This window comes from Rhinatrema bivittatum, chromosome 3 (genome assembly GCF_901001135.1).
Source record: "Rhinatrema bivittatum chromosome 3, aRhiBiv1.1, whole genome shotgun sequence".
NCBI lineage: Eukaryota > Metazoa > Chordata > Amphibia > Gymnophiona > Rhinatrematidae > Rhinatrema > Rhinatrema bivittatum.
Window position 1 is genome coordinate 49,816,593 of NC_042617.1, and position 27,808 is coordinate 49,844,400.

The 27,808-nt window shown below is 44.7% G+C and overlaps 1 protein-coding gene across 4 annotated transcripts in view; it reads right to left on the reverse strand.

Annotated features, from left to right (window-relative positions):
* CENPF (centromere protein F) overlaps window positions 1-27,808 on the reverse strand; it is a 256,055-nt gene that overhangs the window by 224,243 nt on the left and 4,004 nt on the right. For all 4 annotated transcript variants that reach the window (XM_029593203.1, XM_029593204.1, XM_029593205.1 and 1 more), the window contains exon 2: window positions 9,812-10,009. In XM_029593203.1, the coding sequence (XP_029449063.1) occupies window positions 9,812-9,973 (162 nt within the window). In that variant the 5' untranslated portion in view covers window positions 9,974-10,009. The remainder of the gene's footprint in view (window positions 1-9,811; window positions 10,010-27,808) is intronic.

Below are 27,808 nucleotides of genomic sequence, written 5' to 3' on the forward strand. Positions count from 1 at the left end.
CAGGCACAAATGCAGTTCCAAGCCTCGTGGAACAACTCCCATTCCCCCAGGTCCAGTTGCTGCCTGCCTGTATATTTTCTGCCCCTGCGACATGTGCGGCCGCTATGCCCTCAAGATGGTGCTCTGCCCACATAAACGCCATGTCTCCAGAGCCACTGCCCGACTATTCATTCCACCTTGATGGTTGATGTACGCCACAGTTGTCGCATTGTCCGAAAACACATGAACCTGCGTCTGTGGTGACCACCACCCAGGCAAGAAAATTCTTTACCTGCTAATTTTCATTCCTGTGGTACCAAGGATCAGTCCAGACGGTGGGTTATGTCCCCCGTCCAGCAGATTGAGTCAGAACAAACTTCTGAGGGAGGTGCCATATAAGCCCACATCCCTGGTCTCATTCCACAGTACATAGACTTATCCACAATAAAAACATGGCTCTCTCACAATAGACTCAAACTAAACACAAGTAAAACAGAACTAATTTACTTATCCACTGTACCTGACTCAGCTTTTCGCCCCCCACCAACTTTCACTTTTCAGAACCAACTCATCAATATAAAACCTCATGCAAAAAATCTAGGTGTAAAGATAGATTCAAAATTGACAATGACCGATCATATCTGAACTCGTAAAAAAATCCTTTTACAAAATATACATGATAAAGAAACTTAAACCACTCCTCCATCCGAACGATTTCCGATTGATTACCCAAGCATTAATTTTATCTTCACTAGACTACTGCAACGCTCTCTATCTTGGTTTACCACAAACAGCTATACGACCATTACAATTGATACAAAATACAGCCGCTCGCATGTTATACAATACACCCCGGACAGAACACATTACTCCTGTATTACAACATCTGCACTGGCTACCAATTTCATACCGTATTACTTACAAAATTCTATCTACTATACACAACCTACTGTACAATAATAACTCCATCTGGCTATGTTCCTTACTACGAATCTACAGACCCTCCAGACAGCTCCGTTCTATTGATAAATGTATTCTTGAAGTACCAACAGTAAAATCTGTAAGTTTAGCACTGACCCGCAAACGAGCTTTTTCTGTTGCCGGTCCACTATTGTGGAACGCTTTGCCTGAACATATCCGCCTGACAGCTAGCCGCATAGAATTTAAAAAACTGTTAAAAACTCATCTCTTCACTCAAGCATACAATATATACTAGGTTTATTACACTACATGATCCTGAAAAGTTATCTGATTATTTTATGAATTTTAATATGTTTTGTATATGATTTTATGAACTGTCTTTTTAACTGTACAATATTGTTTGTGTATGTACTAACATGTAAACCGCCTAGACGGATAGTCCCCTACCCTTTGTGCGGTATATAAGAACTGTAAATAAATAAATAAAAATAAAATAGACTAACAAAGGCAGAGAAAAAGAGAAGAGATGGAGGGATCAAGTAAAACACCTGAACAATATGTAATCGTAAGAACTGAACCAACGAGTGTGCAACACAGCAATTGGCCAACAGAACTGTAGATAAAGGCTCTCTAGAAATTAAGGATATATATACACACACACACACACAGGGAACCCCAAAAGGGCCACCAGCCATCAAATTCGAGCAGTAAAACAGAGGGAGGGTGTCTGGACTGATCCTTGGTACTACAGGAACGAAAATCAGCAGGTAAGGAATAATTTTCTTTTCCCTGTACGTACCAGGATCAGTCCAGACGGTGGGATGTACCCAAGCTTCCCTACTGAGGGTGGGCCATAGATAACCCTGCTCGAATAACTATCACCAAAAGAACCAAAAGACGGCGCTCGGACATCCAGGCAATAGTGTCGAGCAAATGTATGGAGAGACTTCCAAGTGGCCGCCCTGCAGATCTCCTGTGATGAGACAGAGAGGCGTTCCGCCCAAGACATGGCTTGAGAACGAAGCGAGTGAGCTTTTACCCCTATCGGTGGAGTCTTCCCTGCGCCATACAGCCCTTCTTAGGACCAGACCAGAGAACAAACAAGATGGTCCGCGAGTCGGAAATCATTGGTGACCTCCAGGTCATGCATCAGGCAGCGCTTATCATCAAGCTTACGGAGCTCCCGAGAGTCAACCGAAGAAAAAGGAAGGCAATTCCACTGTCTGACTGAGGTGAAAAGTGGAGACCACCTTGGGAAGAAATGAGGGTACCGTATGCAAGGTAACCCCCGAGTCAGTGAGTCTGAGATACGGTTCCCTGCATGATAATGCCTGAAGCTCAGAAACACGCTGAGCCGAAGCAATGGCCACCAGGAAGATAGTCTTGAGAGTGAGGTCCTTGAGACTAGAGGTATGGAGAGGCTCGAACGGAGATCCTCCTATACTTCTGAGCACCAAGTTGAGGCTCCAGGAGGGACAAGGAGGCTGCCACGGTGGTCTCAAATGCTTCACCCCCTTAAGAAAACGAACAACATCCGGATGAGAAGAGAGAAGAATCTCGTCCCCCCGGCGACATAGGGCTCCCAAGGCAGCCACTTGGACCCGCAGAGAGTTGTAAGCTAAGCCCTTGTCCAAACCATCCTGCAAGAACGAAAGGACCCGAGTAATCGAGGCGTAGTCGCCTGGATGGTATGCTTCGAGCACCATGCTTCGAAGACCTTCCATACCCTGACGTAGGCAACTGAAGTGGATGTCTTGCTTGCTCGCAGCAAAGTCGATATCACGGCCTCCGGATAGCCCCGGTGTCTCAACTCGCGCCTCTCAAAAGCCAAGCCACAAGACAAAAGCGATCTGCCCTGTCGAAAAATATCGGTCCTTGTCGGAGGAGACGTGGGAGGTGACCTAGTCGTAAGGGTCCTTCCTCCGCCATGTTGAGGAGATCGGCGAACCAAGGGCGTCAAGGCCACTCCGGCGCCACCAGAATTATGGAACCCTGGTGACCCTCTATTCTTCGCAGAACCTTGCCTATCAGGGGCCACGGAGGAAATACATAGAGGAGAAGATGACAGGGCCACGGCAGTACCAGTGCATCGACTCCCTCTGCGCCACGCTCTATTCTGCGGCTGAAGAACCAAGGGGCCTTTGCATTGAGAGTCGTGGCCATGAGGTCCACATGGGGAGTCCCCCACTGCTGTACGATCAGGTGCATTGCCTCCTCCGAGAGCTCCCCATTCCCCGGGGTCGAGTCACTGACTGCTTAAAAAGTCCGCCTGAACGTTGTCCACCCCTGTAATGTGGGAGGCCGCTATGCAGAGCAGGTGGAGTTCCGCCCATTGCGACGTGACGGCTCCTCGTGCCCCCCTGACGATTTATGTACGCCATTGTGGTCGCGTTGTCTGAGAGAATCCGTACCGCCCGATGGCGAATGAGAGGAAGGAAGTCCTGCAACGCTAGTCGGACCGCCCTGGCTTCCAGACGATTGATTGGCCATCGCACTTGAGCCGCCGTCCACCGCCCCTGCAGGGAGCTGGACTGGCATACCACCCCCCAGCCTGAGAGGCTGGCGTCCGTTGTCACCACTGTCCAGTCCGGAACATCCAGGGATGCGCCCTGGGCCAGATGGTACGGGTCCAGCCACCAGAGGAAGCATTCCTCGGCAAAACTCGGAATTGGCAGAAGTGCCTGGAAATCCCGCGACACCGGCTTCCAGTCGGAAAGGAGGGCCCTCTGAAGTGGACGTATGTGCGCAAAAGCCTAGGGTACCAGATCGATGGTGGATGCCATGGAGCCCAGGACCTGAAGGTAATCCCAAGCTGTGGGCTCCAAGAGGGCAGAGAATCGCTGTATCTGGGCTCTTAAGGCCTGAGCCCTCTCTGGCTTGAGGAACACCTTGTCCTCCGCTGTGTCGAACCTCGCCCCCAGGAAATCCAGTGACTGGGACGGCACGAGGTTGCTCTTGGCATAGTTGATGACCCATCCGAGGGACTGGAGAAGCTGCACCACCCTGTCGACCGCCTGATAGCCCTGGCTCAGAGATTTCGCCCGAATGAGCCAGTCGTCCAGGTAGGGATGAACTAGGATTCCCTCTCGACGTAGGGCAGCTGCCACCACCACCATGACCTTCGTGAAAATGCGTGGAGCTGTTGCCAGTCCGAAGGGAAGAGCCTGGAACTGAAAATGCTGTCCTAGGATCTTGAACCGGAGAAAACGCTGATGTGCTTTGAGGATTGGGATGTGCAGATATGCCTCCGTGATATCCAGGGAGGCCAGAAACTCTTCGCGGTGGACTGCTGCCAGCACAGAGCGGAGAGTCTTGATCCTGAAGCGTGGAACCTTGAGGGACCTGTTCACCAATTTGAGATCCAGGATGGGACGGAAGGTGCCCTCCTTTTTGGGCACCACAAAATAAATGGAGTAGTGACCCCGTCCCCACTTCAGAGGGAGGTACTGGAAGGATTGCCCCCAAGATCGAGGAGACGATCTAGAGTGTCGCACCGCGATCAGTTTCTGGGGAGACCCACAGGGGGAGAAGAGGAACCTGTCTCTTGGGGGGGTCGTACAAAATCCAACACGTAGCCGCGCTTTAGAATATCTAGGACCCACTGATCGGACGTGATCCGAACCCACTCCTCGTAGAAGAGAGAAATCCGGCCCCCTATCTTGGGGATCACCGTGTGGGCCCGCCTGGCATCATTGGGTGGGCTTTGCGGACACACTGTGGGCTAGGCCGTCCTTGCCGGGCCTGCGCCCTCGAAAGGGCTGGTTCCAGGAGTTCGAGCGGGAAGACTGAGTCCGGGGAGTCTGCTGCCTAGTATTACGGAAACGGCGTTGTGTGCGAAAACGATTTCTGGGGGCACTGAAGGATCTGTTGGAGCGCGGTCGATCTTCCAGAAGTCTATGAACTGCACTTTCTCTAAGTGACTTGATGATCTGATCCAGATCTTCCCCAAATAGGAACTTGCCTTTGAAAGGAAGCGATCCCAGACGAGTCTTCGAGGAAGAATCTGCCGACCAGTTGCGGAGCCAGAGGAGACGACGAGCGGAAACCGCAGCCACCATGGACTGAGCCAAGACCCGTAGAAGATCATATAAAGCGTCCGCCCCGTAGGCAACCATGGCCTCCAATCTGTCCGCCTGAAGAGCCTCCTCTGGAGGAAGTTCCTGGAAGGTGAGGAGCTGTTGCACCCATCGCAGACCTGCCCTTTGCGCCAGCGAACTGCAGATGGCCGCCCGCACCCCCAGTGCTGACACTTCAAACACCCTCTTGAGGTAGACCTTTAGCTTCCTGTCTTGCAAGTCTCTCAGCGCTGTGCCTCCCGAAACCACAGAGTCCACCGCCGGAACCTTGAGCAGCTCCAAGAAATCCTCAGGAAGTGGATATAGCTTTTCCATTGCTCTGCTAACCTTTAGAGAGGCTTCAGGTGAATCCCATTCCCTCGAAAGAGGGGTGAGTAGGGAAAGCTCTCGCTGGTGGACAGAATCCCGCTAGAATGGGGTCCCCTTTTTTCGCTTTAGGCTCAGGGCCTGGAGGTTCCGGAGAGGGGTCAATATCCAGCTCCTTCAAGATATCGGGGGATCAGGTCGTCCAATTCATCACGCTGGAAAATGCATAGGACCCGAGGGTCGTCCCCCTCCATTTGGGCCCCCAAAAGCGGGTCGTCCACGGCCATGTCAGGGTGTCGTCCCCCCCAGCACAGGAGAGTTTGCTCTGGGTGATCCTCTGGGTGGTCCAGGGGGATCCCTGGATGAACCCGTCGCCCCATCGAAAATCACCCTTCTTGTGATGGAGCCCCACTCGGGGGAAGGTCTGCCCGCGCCAACTTGGGTGGCGGAGGACCCAGGGTGACATCCAGGGGCTGTGTCATCTGGTGCAGAAAGGCATTGTGCATAAGAACAATAAATTCTGGCGAAAATGATGGGAGACCCGAGGGGGGCAGGGCCGGGACCTCCCGAGGCAGAAAGTGCGACTCCGGAGCCACCGCCAAGCTCAAAACAGGAGGCGGGACCGAAATCAGGCCTTCAGCATCCTCTCCCGAGGATCCGGTGTATGTCGGGTCATGGGGCAAGATGGCCACCGTTCCCGCCATCCACGGGAACGGGCCTGCCGCCAGCGTCCCTCACAGACAGACCCACGCACTCCAGCGGTGTCCTCCTCCTGGTCGCTGGTCTCCCCACCGGGGAAGACAGCTAGAGCATAGCCCCTCCTGCAAGAGCCAGCCCCCGAGCCGGCCGCAGTCAGCACACGCCGACACACTCGACATGCCTCGATCGGGGGAGAGGAGCGCGGGAAAAACAAGCTGGAGCTCTTCAGCGCCGTAGAAAAGCCGCCGAAGCCAGGGACCACTCCAAGTGCCCCCCCGAAATCCACAAACACCGCCGGGGAATGGGACTTCCCGGCAGGTGGCAGCCCCGGGGAATGAGCGTCGCGGGGCCGCGAGCCGAATGCTGTCCTGGGAGGGGGGGGGGGGAGGAAGAGAGGCCAGCACCACCAGCGTGCACCCCAGCGGTCTGCACCCACAGAGGCGAACCTGAGAATAAAAATATAACAAGGACTTACACCACAATATTCTATACAACTGAGGCAAAAAGGAGAAGAGAGAAAATCCCCAGGTCTGCCAGCAAGTGCTCCAGGGAGATCAGACAGGCTCTCCTATGCAGTAGAACTGCTGCAATAAATCCTGTCTTATTATGTTTTGTTTTTTAAACTTAAAAACTTGATCCCTCACTAAAGGATGAGAACAGGAGCCTAGCTGTAGAAACAGAACCCACTATGCCCCTGTCCTGGGGAACCGCTGTTCCCCTGCTCCCAATCTGCTGGAGTCAGAAACTACTGGGGAATGAGACCAGGGATGTGGGCTTATATGGCACCTCCCTCAGAAGTTTGCTCTGACTCCATCTGCTAGACGGGGGACATAACCCACCGACTGGACTGATCCTGGTACATACAGGGAATGGGGGATTCAGGTGCATTCCCTTCATCAGATTGCGCTGAGACAGCCACCAATAGAGACTAGACCTGGATTCTCGCAGCAGGGGCAACAGGTCCCGCTGCAGGGGTCTCATGTGCACAACCAAGGAATCAAATTTAACATGGATTCCATGGAACCGAGCACTTGAAAGTAATCCCAAGCCACTGGCAATGTAAGACAAAGCAGGCGTGTCACCTGTGCCTACAACCTCCTCACTCGGTCTTCCAAGAACACCACCCTGCCCTTCCTAGTATCAAATATAGCCCCCAGGTACTCCAAGGATTGGGTCGGAACCAGATGGCTCTTAGACATATTTATGACCCAACCTAGTGATTGCAAGGTGTTCATCACCTGCTGAAGCGACCTCTCACACTCCTCCTCTGACTTTGCTTGAATGAGTCAATCATCCAGATATGGATGAACCAGAAACCATTCTTTGCATAGAGACGCAGCCACCACCACCATCTTGGTGAAGGTTTGTGGCACAGTCACCAGTCTGAAAGGGCAAGCCCAAAACTGAAAATGCTGACCCAGCACTATGAAACAAAGAAACTTCTGTCAGTCCATCTGAGTTGGAACATGAAGATATGCCTCAGTCTAGTCCAGGGTCCACAGCCTGCAAACACTGACTGCTTCAATCGCTGCTCTGGCACATGTTATTTTCTTGGGTTGTTTTTGTTTTAACCACGCTGTGCCATTTCCTGCAGCATGGAAAATTCAGCTGAGCACTGCCGCAGAAAAGACCGCGGCCCTCTGTTTTCCCGCACATCTCTGGAACATGCTGAGGCCAAACACAGCCACACCAATCATTGCCGTGCCTCCTCTGCTATATGTCTGGCCACTAATGCCACTCCCTCTGGGGCCCCCCGGGACCCACACGGACCAGCGCAGTAGTTACCTTCTGTCTGCCGAGGCCTGCAGCCCTCGTTGCCTCATGGCTTTCTCCCCCCCCCCCCCCTCCCAACAACCAGCTTTTTGCTTTTCTGCTCCTTTTTTTTTAACTTTAAAATCATAGCTACAAAGACAAAAAACCCACATGGGGTACTTCCCTAATTCCAGGGCCTTGCAGACAAAGGCCTCGGAGACCCTGAGGGAACCAGTCCCATGGCTATCAGGACCGCCGGCACGATACAGGCGAGCACAAGGCAGGGATTCCCAACCCCTGGGCACCCGGCTCAACCTGAGGGATGGTCCACCAAGGAGCTTCCTCCAAAATTCTCCTACTTCATTTTCTCTCTCAATCTCAGACTGCAGGGTTGCACCTCTACCATCATCTGAAGTCAGAGAAATACTGAGGGGACTGCAGGTGGCACTCTCTGTTATGTAGCAGTGCTTCAAAGTTTTGTTTTTCTGACTCCATCTGCTGGTAGGGAGGCAAAACCCACTTGTTTGGACTGATCTGGGTATGTTCAGGAACATGTTATTTTCTTGGGTTGTTTTTGTTTCAATTGTTTACCATCAGGCCAACCTGATATATTATTTCAAGGTCTGTGGTGATTGAAGTGATATGTTCAGGAACAGCCATTTAAGGTTGCGCGGAGCATGGTACTCAGAGGTGGCCTTCATTCAACTGCCTCCAGCTCTCCATCCGATGGAGATCTAGGTGAAAAATTTAGTACAGTTTTGTTTGAGAGCCTAGAGAACATTTGTGCACAATTTTGTTCAATTTGGAGCAGGTTAAGCGTGAACCCCTGGTTGGACTTGATATAGAATGACCCAAGAAAAATGCAGTAGTTTCATCCTCCAGTGCAGGAGAAATGCAAAAACGACTGAAGCTTCCAATCTGTCTGAAAGCCCATTCTGACCCTTACCTGTTCAGGGATGCAACTTCACTATACTGTTTTGGGCTACATCAGCTAACTCCCTAAGAAAGTGAAACCCAGTTATCAACAGCAAGCTTAAACACAAGAGAAACAAATACAAATGCTACAGCTTTAAACATGCTATGCTTTGAAGAGCCTCATTTACTATCTTAAACATTTGCATAGGACTTTTGAAGCACACATCTGGATACTCCGTGCCCACTGGGGCCGATGCAAATAAAAAGCACTGAAAGCAGGTGCTGAGTGTTCAGCGCCCGCTTTCCTAACACGGCCCCCAGGCACCTCTCATGGGAGTCCATGCAATATTTTAAATTAGGGGTCATGCTGTCAAGGAGGTGCTACGGTCGATTGTGCACTCCTAGCACCTCCTTGACAGCATGTGCCCAGGAGAGGCCGGTTGTCTGCAGCCGTCCACCGGTTTAAGAAAACTGATGCTGAATTTATCGGTGTCCGTTTTCTAAAATCAGCGCACAGCCACGGGTTCGGAAAACGGACACTGGTTAACTGAGCATCCGTGTCCCGGACCTGACCGCCGGCACTTTTTTTTTTAAGCTATTTTTTTAAAATCTTTAATTCTTCCTACTTAATATCGCACTGATATCGCACTATTAAGTAGGAAAATGTACAGAAAAGCAGTATTTTCTGCTTTTCTTTACAACTTTTGCAAAGTGTGCATATTGGATGCACTTTTTTTTTTTTTTAATTTCAGGTGAATAACTAAGAGCCTCATCAACAAGCATTTACATGTGATCAGTGCTATTAGTTTCACCGCATGTTGGACGTGCGTTATGGAGGCACTAATCCCTTTATTGCATAAGGGGATTAGGTTATGCTTTCACAACCAGCATCCAAGTGCAGGTTAAACAGTGCACTTGGTTGAGCGCACTGTATTCCATCAGCCCCATTGTGTTACTTCGACCAAAAATTAAGAGTGTGGTCAGATACCCAAGAGTTCACAGCATCAGTGCTCTACAAAACAAATCCCAAGCTAAAAATATGCAAAGAAAAGGCTTGTGCAATCACAAGGTTCTTTTGTACAAGGTGCCGTTGTGAACAAAGCCTGCAAATGCTACTACTGCTCAAAATGACCTCCTATAAAGATGGCTGCTCTGCTCTTTACCTTTTGTTTTTGCTTTTGGAAAGCTGCCTCCAGAGATTCCAGTTGGAACTGCTTTTGCTGTCTTTCCTTTTTCAGTTTGTCCAGATGGCTCTCGAGCTCTTGAATTTTCTGAAGGGCTTTTATGGGGAGCCCCTCTTTCCATGCTTCTGCAGCCCAACTCATCTTACTGCCTCGATTACACAGCTAACATCACAAGATCTGGAAACCAAAAGATTTACAAAGCCAATGGTGATTTTCTTTGCTCAAAAGTCTTGTTTGGCTCGAGAGACATGCAATCTTAAGAGCGCAAAGGTTTAAAGTTTGTAAAAGATGTAGAAAGAGACTCAGAATACGATGGCAGATGACGACTCTAAATGGCAATATTGCAAGCTCTGCTTCATTTATTTAAATCTCTTAGATTCTGCTGGCTTTATTTTGATCTATTACCCAGCGTATTGAATAATAAATTCAACCAAGGCAGGATACAACATATTGTCAAGACATAGTTGCATAACAATTCATGTCTGAAACAGGTTAACAGCAAGGACTCACTTCCCCACAAATAAGGACCCCCGAGTGCCAGTCCCATACATTCTCTGGACTGCCTTTATAACTTATCTAGCCAAATTCTAGTTGGATAGTTATCCAGCCAGAATTTAGCCGGATAATGGCTAAATGTGTTTGAATATGGACCTCATGGGTTTTACGCCCCCTGCTAGCAGATGGAGGCAGAAAACTGTTTTGCTGAGGTCACCCTATAGAGGAAACTGTGAAGCCTGAAGCGATACAGTATTTTTGTATCAAAGAGCAAGGGAGTTGAAAATGGGCCTTTAAACAAGGTTTGACACAAACAAGCTACCAAACTGAAATAGAAATAAAGCAGGATGTCAGTTATGAACAGGTAGACTACCTGAACTGGTCTGGTAAGAAACCAAAATTTTCCTTTCCTTCTTGTCCTACCATATCAGTCCAGAATGCATGGGATGTATCCAAGCCACAATTACCCAGAGAGGGAGCCAGACAAACCTATTCTCAAGACACTTGTCCCAAAAGAGGCAGCCTCTCCAGCATGTATGTCTAACCGGTAATGCTTGGAGAAGGCATGTAAAGAAGGTGAAATTATTTCTTACCTGATAATTTCCTTTCCTCCAGAGAGGAAAGGCCCATCCAGACAAGTGGGTTTTGCACTCTTACCAGCAGATGGAGAAAACTGACTCACTACGTCAACCATATATATAGCTGTACACTGTCATCAGTCCGCAAGTATTCTTGCAAAAGCCAACTGTGGACAAATGAACAACATATGACCCATAACTCTCGCCCCTTAACCATTGTTTTGTTACATTTATTTTCTATGGCCCCCATTTCTTTTTTAAACTTCCAGGAGACAAAGAAGCAGTAGGCTCAGAAGCAGACTGAGCATAGCAATAAATGCAAAACGTGACTTACTAGGAGCTTCAATGATCCAAAGTGTTTAACTATGTCCGCTGTCCGATCTTCTCAATGTCTACAAGAAAAGACAAAATGACCATGTAACGGAGGCAACCCAGGGCGGGACTATGGACTGGCCTGTCCTCTCTAGAAGAAAGGAAATTCTCAGATAAAAAGTAATTTCATCTTACTCTTCATTCAAACAGGCCAGTCCACACAAATGGAACATACCAAAGCTATTCCCTTAAAAACAGCAGGAGACTGCCTGCATGCCCTGCAACACCATGTCTTCCTGCGCCCGAACATCCAAATGGTACAGTTTGGAGAAATTATGCAAGGAAGATCACGTCACTGCCTTACATATTACAGAAGGCAAATATAACTAATTCCGTCCAAGTCACAGCTTGTGCCAAGGAAGAAAGCCCTCCTATTTGTTTAGGCAATGGCAACTCTGTATTCACATAATCCACCATTATCACTTCCTTGATCCAACGTGCTACCGCGGCTTAAGATGCTGCTTCTCCTTGCCTACCCACACCATATAGATCAAAAAGACGAACAGTCTTTTGCAGGGGTGAGGTATCCTTTAAATACCATTAAAAAACAAAATTCTTGATCATCCCCAGACTTGTCCAATAATGACAGGGATGTAGACTGATTCACGGGAAACACCTTTGACAAAAAAAGGAGGAAGACACTTTCCGTTTTTGCACCCTGTCCTGGGTAACCAATAAAAAGGTTCTTGACATGAAAAGGATGCCGCTTCAAGATAAGCAAGCATAAGTTAAGATTACATAGAGGATGAAAGGTAGCAGCTGCCAAGAAGGTCAAGTCTAAAATTTAGAACCCAGAGGGAAACAGGAATCCAAAATGGAGGTCAAATATGTATGACCACTTTCAAAATCCTTGTAAATCTGGAAGGGACAAAAGAGGCCTACAATTTATTTGTTCCGTTAACACGCCAGAGCTGCTACCTGCACCTTCAACATGTTGAGGACTAACCCTTTAATCTAAACTTCTCGCAGAAATTCCAAAATGAGCAGTATCGCCACCTTGGAAGGTTGACAATTTTCTGTACACCAAAGGTCAAAACCCTCCATACCCTAACAAACGTTAAGGACATGTAGAACGAGCGAGCATTAAAAAGGTGCTCACCACTGCTGAAGAATAGCGATATCTCAACAATCGAGCCCTCTCAAGGCTCAAACTCACGACAAAACTGATCCAGATTTTTGTGCACAGTAAGACCCCGATGTAATCCTCTTAATAATCTACCTCTCAATGGACATGGGGAAAACAAAGTAATTCGCCATGTGGCCATGCTTGAAGAACATTGCTTCCAAGCGCCCGCGCAGCATCCCTCCAGCAACTGTTAAAAAAAAAACAAAACAAACAAACAAAAAAAAATCGCCATACTTTTGCATTGTCACAACTTGTCTTAAGAACCTCCTTGGTTAATAATGCTGTTGCATGTGGGGAATCATACAGGCTGGACCAACAGCCTGTTAATGTCCTTAACAATGTTACCCTTATTGATTTATGGAGGATGATATCCAAACTGGATTCTAACATCTCCCAAGTAAATGCATCTTTGACCTCTATTGTTAATTTGAATAAATCATGGATTAATGACCAGGCTAAGAAAACCGCTGACTTAGAGAATGATCTGGGGGTATTATCGTCTAAAGTTCAACTGTTCCAGAATTCAGAATGTATGCATATCAAGGATAACTTAGTTATACATAATGAAATTGAGAATATAGAAAATTTGATTCATTCTAAAAACTTGCAGTTGGTTAACTTTCCTTAGACACAGCTATTATCACCATATGAAATGTTTAAAAATATTTTTAAGGGAAATATTATATAATGATGTTGATATATCTAAGAAAACATTTTTTTTTAATTTTCCTAATAAATTGATGAGAAAGGTTAGGATTCAAGATAAGGTTTCTGGAGGAAACAACTGATATCAGTAATAGATCTATGCTTTTTGTATCCTTTCTGCTTGAATCTGATAAAGACAATGTCTTTAAAAAAAAATTTAGGAATAAAGATGTGTTATTTTGTGGGCAGAAAATTCAAATTTTTCCTGATGTCTCCAGTTACACAAGCTCGTTGGAGGCATTTCTTGTCTCTGAAGGGTAAATTGTTAGCTATAGGGTCTAATTTCTTTTTAAAATATCCTTGTTTTTGCTAGGTTTCCTTTCAGGGAAAAAGTTTAGTTTTTCTGACCCTCTTCACTTGGAGATTTTTTTGTTAGAGAAGAATCGAGATGAGGAAAAGAATGATGACCAGATAAAACTGTAAACTCCTCATTTTTTATTATTTGTATGCATGTACTCATAGTAGAATACTATATGCAAGGGTGCATGTATTTTCCTTTTCCCCCATGATTATGGGTTTTGATTGCAGAAATGTGTTATTTTCATGATCCATTTCCTAAAGTGATATGTAAATCTGCACTTCATTTACCTTTTATTCTTTGTTAAATTTAATGGAAAATTCAATAAAGAAAAAAAAAAAAAAAAAAAAGAGGCGTGGAAGATGATTGGCACTTGGGGGAGGGGAGAAGAGGGAACCAGACTCCTTTGGCTATCAAACCCCACTACAGAAAGACAGATCAAACCAAAAGAGGACCACTGACCCCCTCCTGCTCATCTACTCAACCAGGGAGCAGCTTGGATGAAAATCCCTCAGGTGTACCAATTTCCAGAAAATCCAAGCTACAAATTTTATACCTTTGGAGACAGAAAAATACTGAGCTGCTACAAGCTTCATAGTACTCTATATAGGGTTATATCAGCAAAAAAGTTGTTCTCTCCCTCTATCTGCTAGTAGAGGGAGTAAAACCCATGCATCATGGCCACTGCCACTATTTGTCAAAATAATCCTCAATGCCAATTCCATTAGCTTTCACAGGCAGAAGTCACCATATTTCATTTCATAATGGAGAAATTACATACCTGATAATTGTTTTCCTTAATGTAGACAGATGGACTCGGAACACAAAAACTTAAAATTCTGCAAACTTTATATTGGTCAAAATAATTTACATGACAGTTTTTAAGTAATTATATTTTAAATACATACAGAAAAAATTACTTAAAGATGCAGAATTTTAAATATTTTGAGCAGAATTTCCCTAAAATTCACTGTAAGAGTGTCCCTTCCACTCACTCTCCCTACTCCCCTGGCCACTTTGCCCTCTCAGGTCCCAACTCCTCCACCTGCCAGCATCTCTCTCCTCCACCTCTAGGTTCAACTCCTTCCACTCTATTGCCAGACCCAGAGTTTGATCCCATTTTCAGTACTGCCCCTCACACAGGCTCCCCCTCTGTCCCTCCCTCTCACACACATAAGAACATAAGAAATTGCCATGCTGGGTCAGACCAAGGGTCCATCAAGCCCAGCATCCTGTTTCCAACAGAGGCCAAACCAGTCCACAAGAGCCTGGCAATTACCCAAACTCCAAGAAGATCCCATGCTACTGATGCATTAATAGCAGTGGCTATTCCCCTAAGTATAAACTTGATTAATAGCAGTTAATGGACTTCTCCTCCAAGAACTTAATGTAACTTAATGTAACTTTACTTATCTACCTTGATGTTAATTGGTTTCCCCTCAGTTACATTGTAAACCGGTACGATAAGACCTAGTCTTGAGCATCGGTATAGGAAAAGAAATTAAATAAATAAATAAATAAAGAACTTATCCTATACTTATGCTACTCAGGCCTTAAGCAATAGCACAGTTCATAGCAACAGCCATTTGAATACATGCAGTTAATTCAGTCGGAGGTCTCTCTCAGCAGCAGTCACAGTTAGGAATGGTTGCAAAGCAAGGAGAGACGAGAGGAAAGGTAAGTCATCATTGTTCCGGTCCCCCTGGGAGGAAAGCTGTACTAGTCTCTAGCTATAGAGGAGCACAAAACTAGGCAAAGCAAATATACTTAGAGAAATCTGGACAAAACTCCAAATAATTATTCAGATGAGTGGTCCACTACCAATTTATAGCACCAAATGTGGCACAACCATAGCTACCATTATATTAAATTGCTCCATGGTTAGTATATTTTGCATACAAATTCCTAAATGCAAAATATACCACTACCATGGCAGAGTTGGAACGCACTAGGGAAGAGATCTGTAAAATGCCGGGAGCCTGGGAGGCTCTCTCCGGTGCGGCAGACCGCGCGGGATCCCTCCCCCCTCAGCGTGGGAACGGAGGCCATTTTGGCAGCCTTCCGATCTCCCGTGCTCACCGAGGAGGGGGAGGGGGCAACAGTCTTCCAGGTTCGGCTATAGTCAGGAATATTTTCAGGGACAAGACTCGACAGATTTCTACACTGCTATTATGAAGTCATTGTGGCGAAACAGGGGTTTTGCGTACTTCGTAGTTATTTTTCTGCCTTGTGATGCTTTTCTCCAAAGAGCTCATTTCCTGTGTGCTGGCTGCAGGTGGTGTTTGACCTCTGCCTATAGTTCAAGCAGAGGCTTTGGATGCTGCCTTGACTGAAAATGGCTTTAGTCAGCATACACATCCCAGCAGCCCCAAGTGCATGTGACTCTGAAACACCCTGCAGTGCCATTGGTCAGAAAGCTCACTGTTAAAACTGTGCGCCCTGATTGGCCCTGGAGACGAACTTGTCCAGAGGGCTCTGGAGCTCTCCAGTCTTAGCTGGGGGTGCAGAGGGATCAGACCTTTGCACTCAGCCCTTACTCAGCTCCTGTGGACCCCTTTTCCTTACATCCCCAGCACTAGTAAGATGGTGAAGCGTGTTTGGCTAGTTTCTATTGTTTAATCCTTGTTGTGTTACCTGTTTCTGTTTGCAATTTAAAACTTTATTCCGTTTTTCTTAATAAACGTATTAGTTTGCTTGCTCTGCCTCTCTTGGACTGACTATTGATCCTGGTGTTGTATATAATTGGTATGTGGGTGTTTTTTTAGGAATTGTGATATCCTTGCTTGTGAGGGGTCTCAGTGTCCCTAGAAACCACCAGGGGATAGCTTGCTGGCAGAGAACTTGCCCAGAGGCAAGCAGAAACCCAGTAGGTGGGTGGGAGGTTGCTGGTGTAGAAGCACACATGCTCCCTTTCTCTAGTGCACACACACACACCCTCATACAGGTTCCCTCACTTGCACACACACATCCCCTCATACAGGGTCTTGCATACACACTCTCACAAGCTCCCTTTCTCTCTCACGCATACAATCCTTACACAGGCTACCTATGTCTCTCACACACACACACACACACACAATCCCTTCACACAGGCTAGCACCCTCGCATATAAATGATCCCTTTTTCACACACCAGCTCCAATCTCTCTCACACATATACACTCCTTCATATTCTCCTAATTATAGGCTCCCTCTCTCTGAAACCCACACTCAAGTACCCCCCCTGGTTTCTATCACACCCCCACTCTCTCTCCCCCTCCCCTCTCTCACACGCTCCTGCTCATCCCCCTGCTCTCTCTCACCCCCTCTCCCCACACACACCTCTACACACATTCACTCTCACCGGGGCCCTTCCTCTTCACCGCGAGCAAAGCATGGCACGCAGGGGTCTTCCCCTTCGCCGCAAGCGGAGCGCATCCTGTGGCAGCCTTCCTCTTTGCCATGAAAGATGTGTGCTCTGTTTACGGTGCGGCAGGGCCTTCCTCTTCGCAGCAAACTGCATGCTCAGTTTGTGCAGAATTTGGCAATTCTGAACAAATTCTGCGCTCCACAGTAGCACAGAATTCCCCCAGAACTAGTATGTATAATCCTACAGTGACCCCAGCCTGCCAGTATTCTCTTTAAAAGTAACTGTGAACTGACTAGCAAAACAAGATTAAAAACAGATAACCAGAACTGTACTCAACCAATCATAAACACTGATCTCACATACAATTCTAAGTACCCCAAGCTAGGAACTGGATGAACACTTACCAGTAATCCCTTGGGACCCTGAGTCCCACAGGAGGACTATTGACACACCCATGCAGCAGCCAAAGATGGGAAACAGAGTCCATCTGTCTACACTAAGAAAAACAGAATTTATCAGGTAAGTAATTTCTCCATTTCCTAGTGTGTAGAAAGATGGACTCAAGACCAGTGGGATGTATGAAATCTATTTCCCAACAGGGTGGAAGGTTGCCCGCGGTCCAGTCAACACTGCACATGCATCCTCCCAGGCTTGCACATCTAGATGATAAAACTGGGAAAAAGTGTGTAAGAAGAACCATTTTGAAGCTCGGCAGATAGACAGGAAACAGACTAACCTCCACCTATAACACTGCCTGAGCCCTAGTGGAATGAGCCCTAACCTGAGTAGGCAACAGCTTTCCAGCATCCACATATGTGGTCGTGACCACCTCCTTAATCCAACAAGCTATGTTAACCTGCAAAAGCGGAGCACCTTGCTTACTCCCGCCACAGATAACAGGCAATCTGTCTTTCGAAAAGACTCAGAGAGCTCCAGATACCAAGACACTTAACATCCAAGGAGCGCAAAAGGCGAAATTCCTCTGCATCCCTGACCTTATCCAGGGATGGCAAAGAGATGGTCTGATTGAAATGAAAGTTTGAGACTACAATGGGCAAGAAGAATGGAACAGTAGGCAGGGTAACGCCCCTGGATTTACCTGAAGGAACAGCTCCTAGCAAGACAAGGCCTACAGCTCAGAAATCCGACGCACAGAACATATAGCCACCAGGAACAGAGTCTTCAAAGTCAACAACCGCCAGGAAAGGCTACGCAGTGGTCGGAATGTAGGGCCCAACAAAAAGTCCAGCACCAAATTAAGACTCCACAACGGAACAGGTAACCTCGAGCGGCCTAAGGTGCTTCACTCCCTTCAAAAAAGGGCCACATCAGGATGAGATGACAAGGAAACATCATTCACCAGGCCTCAAACAGGCAAGAGCCACAACCTGCACCTTCAAAGAATAAAGGGCCAAGCCTTTATTCAATCCATCCTGCAAAAAAAATCCAGAATGATAGGGATCGTAACTGAATGAGAAAGAACACCATGCTCCTCACACCAGGCCTCAAAAACTCTCCAAACCCATACATAAGCCAAAGAAGTGGAGAACTTGCGAGAGCAGAATAAAGTGAAAATCACCGCAGAGGAATAACTATGCTTTAACAGGGCAAGCCCCTCTCAAGGGCCAAACCGTAAGACTTGCACCACTTACTGGCCAGTATCTCCAACTCGCTCCCAAACAAGAGCATCTTGGTAAGATTGGCTTTGGAAGCTGTGTCAGCTGACCAGTTTCACAACCAGAGTTGATGCCTGTCTGCTATCACCGAAGCCACTTCTCTGGCCAAGGTCTGGATCAAATCACAGCCTGCATCTCCATAACTACTCCAGAATTCCCTCCAGATTCAACCTCCTCTCACCACTAGGCCACAACAGGAGGCCATCTGTAAATTCATTGCCACTGCTTCAAAGGCTTGTTTAAGAATAGCCTCAACCCTTCTATCATGTACATCCTTCAAAGCTGCTCCTCTCTCTACAGGGATAGTCGTCCGCTTAGAGACAGAATATAAGTGCATCCACTTTGGGAAAACGTAAATGCTCTTTCACAGCCAGATCCAGGGGGTACAGGCCTTCCAATGTCTGACCCCTTTAAAATTTGCCTCTGGGGCATCCCATTCCAGATCAATCAATTCCTGGATGGCATCCACCAGGGAAAAAACCAAAAGGCTTTACATAAGAAAACCAAAATGGGATTCTTCCACGGCTCTGACATAGCATCTGAATCAGGAACACTCAGCTGTTTCAAGGTCTGGGAAATTAGGGCCGGCAGTTCATCTCTATGAAAGAACCACAACATGGCTTGATACAGTTCCAGGTCTGAAGGAATTTCCCCATCTTCCAGGGAATCAGGATGTACCTCATCATCAGTGCCATCCAGATTCCTGTCGGGAACACCTGCAGGGAGCAGAGGTGATCCCCGGCGCTTAAGCATAGGACTGGAAGAGGGAGGAGCCACCAGCTGAGGGTTCAACCAGACAGAAATGGGGGAAACGAAGGACTGCGCTTGAAGAAAGGTTTGTAAGCCTTGAAGAAATTTCACCCAAGAAAAAGCAGCTGGGTTCAGACTAAGCCCAGAAGGAACTAGAGCTGGTCCCATAGAACTGCCCTCGCCAGCGGAGGAGCCAGTCAAGGGATAACCAAAGAACTGGCATTCCCCCAAGTCAAGGCCAAGACCAAGACCAACTCATCATCAGAATAGGAAGAGCCAAGCTTAGCAAAATCCAAGGAAGACAACTCTCCCGGAGCGTCTGAGCAGCACTAACACAGCTTAGAAGCCGGGTCAGGCTGAGAAGCCCTAATATGATAGGCAACACAAATAGGAAGACACTTAGGCTTCTTGCTTACCAGCAATGGTAAACGTGCATCGTAATGGCTCGCACTCAAAAATGAAATTTACCCAAAACAAATAAGTGCCTAGAAAAAAGTGCAGCAAGACACACATACAACCTGTGCGCCAAGTTAAGCATGTAAAAAAGTGTGTGTGTAAAAAGTGCACCCAAAACCAGAGCACACTTTACATACTGACAGCCTACAGAGGGCAGAATACACAAAAGCATACGAAAACGGCCGCCGCAGTCTACCACACAGCATGCAAGAAAAAAGGCTAAGTGGGGGGACCAAGCGACCCACCAGGCTGCCCAGTTCCCCTAACCAACAGGTGCAGGCACAAATGTCAGCACGGCACACCAATAACGAAGGAAGTCCTGAAACTGATTCAGGTAACTCTCCTTTAAAAAAAAAAAAAAAAAGTAACACCTTTACCTGAGCTCAGTGCTCACCAGCTGAGTAGACTGTGTCTGGCTGTGGGGGAAGAGGGCATCTGCCATAACCGCTGCACTCGGCCTCCTGGATCTGCTGCCTTTCATCTGTATGTAGCAGCTAAGTCAACGCTGGGAAACCCCACTACTGTGCTTCCAAAGATATGGAATATTAAATTTATATTTGTTCTAAATAAAATTCTGATTCATATCTTTGTTTGAAAAAGTGCTGACAAGCGTTTTATTAAAGTCTAATATTTAGACACTACCAGACCAAAGAAACACCTCTGAGGGACTAAGGAAATCGCCTCAGGAATTCTCAACTAGGGGAGGGACCTTTAGGTATCACCGCTGGAGAGCGGAGCTTTCTTTCCTGAATTTAGAATTTCAAATTTCTCCTTTCAAAAAACTCAAAGCAATCCCCACAGGGAGATGTACATCCATCATCTGCTGGAGACTGAGAATACAGGCAGGACGGGGTCCTTTCAGGGTTATATATACTGTGATATCAGCTTGCTCCATCGCCATCTGCTTGCAGAGGAGTATAAACCCACTGGTCCTGAGACCATCTGTCTATACGCTACGAAAATGTATTTTTTTTCTGCTTATTCATATCTTTTAATTATTTCTGAATGCTGCCTGGGAGGTACAAACAATGGGTGAACTAAATTTGTAACAGCAACTAGAAAATAATTTATACCTCTGATGGCCCAGTTTTTCCTGTTTCTTGAGGACTAGTAGAGGCCATATTGGGCCAAAGCAGCATTTCCTTTTCCAGTGGTCTGGCAGGGACTGCGCTGGGCCAGAGTTGCATATGTCCACATGCATCAGGAATGAGAGTTTAGTTACAGGATATTTCCACTCCTGGCTATATACACACAATGAACTAAAAGTGTTTTATCTAGTGGCAAGAACCACTGTGGAAAATGACACCTGTGTGGACATGCTGCAACTCCCAGCTCATATCTACTGCATAAAAATGCATTTGTTGCACATTAACTGCAACAAAAATGAAATACAAATCTTAGGAACTGTTCTTTAATGGAGCTTGTATTATCCACAATGAGTTAACGGCAGCAGACGACAAAATCTATCCTATTGTACCATGACATTAATCAAGACAGAGACACTAGATATAGTCAGATTCTAATGCAATTATGAAGTAACTGAATGTGTAAAAAAGTGATTTAGCTTCCTGATTACAAATCACTGTTTCCCTCTTTTTACCATTCAGTGTTTAAGGGTGTCATCAAAATGTCCCTTAATATATGCATCAGCATCTTCAAAGACATTAGGTATATGATGTTAGAGAAAGGACTGTATAGTGTTCCCAGACACCCCCCAGTGGGAGGGGTGTTAGAGGGAGTGTGTGTTTAACAAAACTCATGAGCCCATTTAGGCTCAGGTTCTTTTGTTTATTCTTCCAACTTGGAAAGGTGACAGAGGCTCACAGTTAGGGTCATCAGACCTTCCAGAAAGAGGGAGATTTTCTTGTGGTCCAAGAAGGATCCTAAGATTGAAAGAGCCAAAAGAGGTGAACAGTGACTAGGGAAGTTAGTCCCATACGCCTTGCGTTTCACTGAAGATCTGCCTTAAGGTTTTCAGAGTGGAGTCAGACTGGGAGATTTACATGCAGAGTTGATGCTTGGAAGGAGTCAGCAGAAGCTCATCTCTTCAGGACAGTTTCCAGCTCAGTCAAATGATAACAGAGATCCTCACACCAGAAAGCAGGTACCAAAGAGTCCCATTTTCTCAAGAGTACCTCAGAGCACCAACCTATCAGCCTTTCCCAAGATAACATTGCTACCAGAGCCACTGATTGTTATGTTTGCTTTAAATAGAGAGTTAGTCCTTAAGCAATATGTTAAGTTTAAAGATTTATTTAGACATTTTATATACCGTCATTCCATATCAAAATCACAACGGTTTACAAAATGAATATTCATAATTTAAAAAGAAAATTAATACATGTAGAATGAAATGCTGCAATACAAATTAAACCGCTTACTTAAAACATATAACTAATTATACAAGAAAATAATATAACAGCTAATATATAATAGTAATCAGTACATTGTAAGTCATGTTTCATTGCATCTATCTTATATGCTTCTGATCCAAAGAGCTCTCATCATTCTTAGTATTGAAATTCCCTCGCTCTCATTACATTTTATTCCTCATGTTTCAAACTAAAAACCCTTGCCCTTCTTGATAGAGTAGTTCTCTTAAGCTCTGTTGATTTTAAGTAAGATTATATGCATTTTTTTTTTTGATCGGCCATGTTTTTAGCTCACATTTAAACCTCTATCTGGTATCAAATTAACAGCTCAGGTAGTGAGTTCCAAAGCTTTGTACCCACTATAGAAGACACAGTCTCTTACTAGGGTCAGATGTGCACTCCGTATTGTTGGAACAATCAGTAGACCTCTATTTTGGGACCTTAGTGCTCGCTGAGTTGTGCGTAGTTGTAATTTCACACCAATCAGACCAGTATCAATGGAATGAATTGTTTTGAATATTAGAGTTAATACTTTGTATTAGTAGTGGTAGCCAGTGCAGTGAAATCAATGTGGGTATAAAGAGTTCAAATTTCTTAGCGCCTAATAAGAGTCTGGCTGAAGCATTTTGAAATAATTGTAAAGGTTTTAAAAGACTTGCAAGAAGACCCAGTAACCCATATTGACTAATTTATTGATGTGCTTTTTTCATAGTTCTAACTGGTGACCTAAATCTTGTACTTGATTTGAGGGAGTAATTTGAAAAATCCCAAAGTCCACGGGTTAGGAAAACGGATGCTCATAAAATCGAGCCCTCATTTTCCTAATCTGTGCAGAGCCACATCTCCTGGGTGCTTGATGCCATGGACGAGCTAGTGCCACAAATTTATCCCTAGCGCGTCCTTCTTAGCGTGGCAGCTCATTTGCCTATTGCATCGAACACCCAGGAGAGAATTGTGCTCGCATTGAAAAAAAAAAAAAAAGTGCATCCAGTTTGGTTGCACATTTTTTAGCTCATCATTTACAGGCTGATGTAATACTATGTTTAGGTTTGAACAGCAATTGCAGGTGAATTTTCCTTTTCTTTTTATGCGCCTGCTTTAATGGGGGTCTTGTAATGCTTTTAATTGTATAGTATTTCTTCTTTATTCATTTTTCTTTGTAACAAAGCTTTTACTGATTTGTATTCTTTATTCTATAAATGCCAATAAAAGTTAAACACAAAAAAAAGTATCTTAAAGTCAGCAGACAGTGGAGGAAGAAAATCCCTAGTGTGTAAAGGATCATGTAGTGACTGTAGCTTTAGGTCTGTGAGCCATTTTTTATTTTTGCTGTATGACTGCACTGTTCTTTATTGTGCATGCTATTGTTTATTTATTTAAAAGACCGACGTAGGGAGGGTCAAAAAGCTAAAATAAATAGACATACAAAAATAAAATAAAAATATTTAAATTATACTGTGTAAATTGAGTGCCACAAAAACCGCAAGGGAGTACTTATTTGGAAGAGGGGGATAGCAACAAAGGGGGAAGAAGGGAGGAGAGGAGAAAGGGAAGGGAACAAGTGGAAAAGCAAAGGAAAGCAAGGAAGGGGGTGATTAAATGTGTTCTGTAACTGGAGTTTTGAATGTTAACTGGAATAAATAGGTTTTTAGAGATTTCTTAAATTGTTGAGAGTTGGATATCAGACGGAGAAAATTAGGTAAAGAATTCCAAAGTATTGGGCCGGCAACAGGAAAGCTCTTTGATGTGTGATGTTTAGTCTAGCTAGTCGAACTGAAGGAATAGCGAGAAGATTTTTTGCAGCAATCTTAGGTGTCTTGTGGGTTTATAAATAAGTAAAATAGTACAGAGCCAAGTAGAGGAAGGATTATATATGAGAGAATGGATTATGGTTAGAATTTTATATTGAATTCTGAATTTTATTGGAAGCCAGTGAAAAGAATAAAGGATGAGTGTTATATGATGTCTGCGTGAAGAACCTGACAATATGCAAGCAGCAGCATTTTGGACCAGTTGTAATGGATGAATAATAGAAACAGGTAAGCCAAGATAGAGAGTATTACAATAGTCTAGACCAGAAAATACAAGTGATTGAAGAACAGTTTGAAAATCTTGGAGAAACAGCAAAGGACGAAGACGTTTTAACAGGTGAAGTTTGAAAAAAGATTTTTTTGTGACAGCAGAAATATGTTGTGTCATACATCGATCAGAGTTTATCAATACCCAGCATGTTTTAGAATAGGAATAGACACTCCATTGCAGAAATAGTAAATTAATTCTTTGCTTTCGTGTTTACTAATGAGGATGTTGGGGAGAAACCAGTTCCAGAGATGGTTTTCAGGGGTGATGAGTCAGATGAACTGAACGACATCACTGTTAATCTGGAAGATGTAGTAGGCCAGATTGACAAATTAAAGAGTAGCAAATCACCTGGACCAGATGGTATGCATCCTATGGTACTGAAGGAACTCAAAAATGAAATTTCTGATCTATTAGTTAAAATCATCCATTGTGCCTGAAGACTGGCCAATATAATCCCAATATTTAAAAAAGGCTCCAGGGGCAATCCGGGTAACTATAGACCAGTGAGCCTGACTTCAGTGCTGGGAAAAATAGTGGAAACTATTCTCAAGATCAAAATCGTAGAGCATATAAAAAGACATGGTTTAATGGAATATAGTCAACATGGATTTACCCAAGGAAAGTCTTGCTTAACAAATCTGCTTCATTTTTTTTTGAAGGGGTTAATAAACATGTTGATAAAGGTGAACCGGTAGATGTAGTATATTTGGATTTTCAGAAGGCATTTGACAAAGTCCCTTATGAGAGGCTTCTAAGACAACTAAAAAGTCATGGGATAGGAGGCGATGTCCTTTCCTGAATTACAAACTGGTTAAAAGACAGGAAACAGAGAGTAGGATTAAATGGTCAATTTTCTCAGTGGAAAAGGGTAAACAGTGGAGTGCCTCAGGGATCTGTACTTGGACCGATATATATATATATATATATATATATACACACACACACATACACACACAGGAAACAGAGTAGGATTTTATATTATATATATATATAAAAAAGGGCAATGTGTATACGTTTAACTTCTGCTTAACATATTACACAAAAAATACCCCCAACACAAATTGGAGAAAAAGAAAAAAGCACTTTAGCTTTAACACAAAACCATATCTCAAACTTTTCAATTATATAAAATCAATTTATTGCAAATATGTTAACATTAATTTTTTCAGTTTTTCATATAAATACATTCATATTCAATATTCCCTTTTGATAATATACTAGTCGTCACTTCATAAGAATACCTCAACACCTGTCAAAATAATGTAAACCTCAGCCCAACTATTTATAACCCTCAACACTATTCTACTGCTAAACTCAGTCTCGCCCTGTAATGCAATACATTTTCAATTTAATCATCTGATGTTAATCACTGTTGGTCATCAATAACAGAACACACCACACTGGAGTTAGAGTGTTTATACATATATCCACATGGTAGCGCTATTATAACCTTTCAACAATACTATTGCTTAATATTTAAACCACTGTTTACAGTCTGCACTATAACATGTAGGTCTCCAAAATGCGTTCAATACTCTCTCATCTGTAATGTTCCCAGATTTTTTTTTTTTCTTTCCCAACAAGGCCCTTGTTTCGCCTTCCTGGCTTCTTCAGGGGAATTGACTCAAAAGGACCAATCACTCCCGCCTCTTGATTCTGAACAAAAAGGAGTCAGTCAGAAAAATCATGGGGTTCAGTATGGCCTCGCAGCTCTCTGTTCACTACTTTGATGTAATCTTTTCCTTAAATCCCGAACCCTAGTGTTCACTGACTCTGTTACTCTTCAAACTTTGCAGCTTGTCGATAGGAGGGTCTCACCAAAAATTCTTTATATATGCCAGAGGCACAAACATCTCTTAATCATCCCTTTCAAAGATCATCTCAATCCTGAAAAAAGGACTAATACTCAAGAGGGATCAGGGCTTAAAGCTTGCAGCTGGCACTTTCTTCATCAGCCATCCTGGTCAACTCGGGTTAAGCGTTTTAACACGTACTTTATTTCAAAACTATCCCGATTGTCCGTCACCACTCTTACTTTTCTACGTGTACCTTACCGCCTTCATCACGGCGTCTACCGGAAATAAAGTACGTGTTAAAACGCTTAACCTGAGTTGACCAGGACGGCTGATGAAGAAACTGCCAGCTGCAAGCTTTAAGCCCTGATCCCTCTTGAGTATTAGAAAGTCCTTTTTTCAGGATTGAGATGATCTTTGAAAGGGATGATTAAGAGATGTTTGTGCCTCTGGCATATATAAAATGCTGAATTGGAAGCAATAAAGAAAGTTTCACCCACTTTATATAATTCAGGAGTTAATCCCACATTACCACATAAAAACCAAAAGTCAAAACCAAAGGGGTTTACAGTGGGCTCAGGCAGGATAAGACCTGTGATCCACAGACACCCATTCTTGACAGCTGTGCAGCCCACAAGATTACCCTCTCACTCACATAGAGCATTAAGGAACTCAAAATACAGAATTATAGTGGGCTCTGGTAGAATCAGACCTGTGATGCAGAGACACACACTGTATCAAGTGCAACAAGTACAAAATGCCTTCTCTGTATTAAATACTGAAGAAGTTCTTGAGGAAAAGATTGAAATGTTATCTGAAAAGAGAGAAAAAACCCAATGCACACAAAAATTCCAGATCAGAAACCAAAGGAATAAGCTCACTGTGATGGATGACTCTGCCATCAGAGGCACTAATCCTTTCCCTTACACAAAGGCAAAGGGAAAAGTGGATAACAAAACTCAACTAAAGAGGTCACAAAAGGAGTCCAGAAACAGCAGTAACCTGAATGAAGAAAGCTGGAAAGCTATGAGCACAAATGCTCGTAGTTTGGGCAATAAAATCCCAGATCTGCAAGCCCTAATGGTGGAGGCGGACTTGGATGTTGTTGCTGTCACGGAAACATGGTTTACGGAATCTCATGACTGGGATACGGCAATACCGGGCTATAACTTGTTAAGGAAAGACAGAGAGGACAGGAAAGGGGGAGGAGTGGCTCTTTATGTCAGAAACAATATCCAAGCATCGGAGCTGCAAGGAAGATGGGGCAATGAAGAAGCACTATGGGCCAACCTAAAAAAAGATGGGACATCCATTTTTATTGGAGTGGTTTACAGGCCTCCAAACCAAAAGGAAGAGCTGGACAGAGATCTGGTTGAAGACATCCACAGGATAGGAAAGAAGGGAGAAGTGGTGATCGTTGGAGACTTTAATATGCCAGATGTAGACTGGAGAATCCCATCTGCAGAATCTAATAATAGTAGAGAAATAGTGGATGCCCTGCAAGTAGCTTTGTTCAAACAAATGGTTATGGAACCCACGAGAAAAGGAGCAATACTTGACTTAGTGCTCACTAATGGAGATAACTTCTCTGATGTCCAGGTGGGCGCCCACCTCAGCACCAGTGATCACCAAACGGTATGGTTTAATATCACAAAAAAGATACGGAAAAGAAGCACAAAAACCCGAGTTCTGCAGTTCAAAAACACAAACTTTGATGAAATGGGGAAGTACCTGGAGGAAGAACTAAAAGGCTGGGAGAATGTGAGAGAAGTGGATCAACAGTGGACCAATCTAAAAGGAGCAATTGCCAAGTCAACTAATCTATATGTTAGAAAAGTAAAGAAAAGCAAAAGAAAAATGAAACCTATCTGGTTCTCAAAGGAGGTGGCTGACAAAATAAAGGCTAAAAGAACAGCGTTCAACAA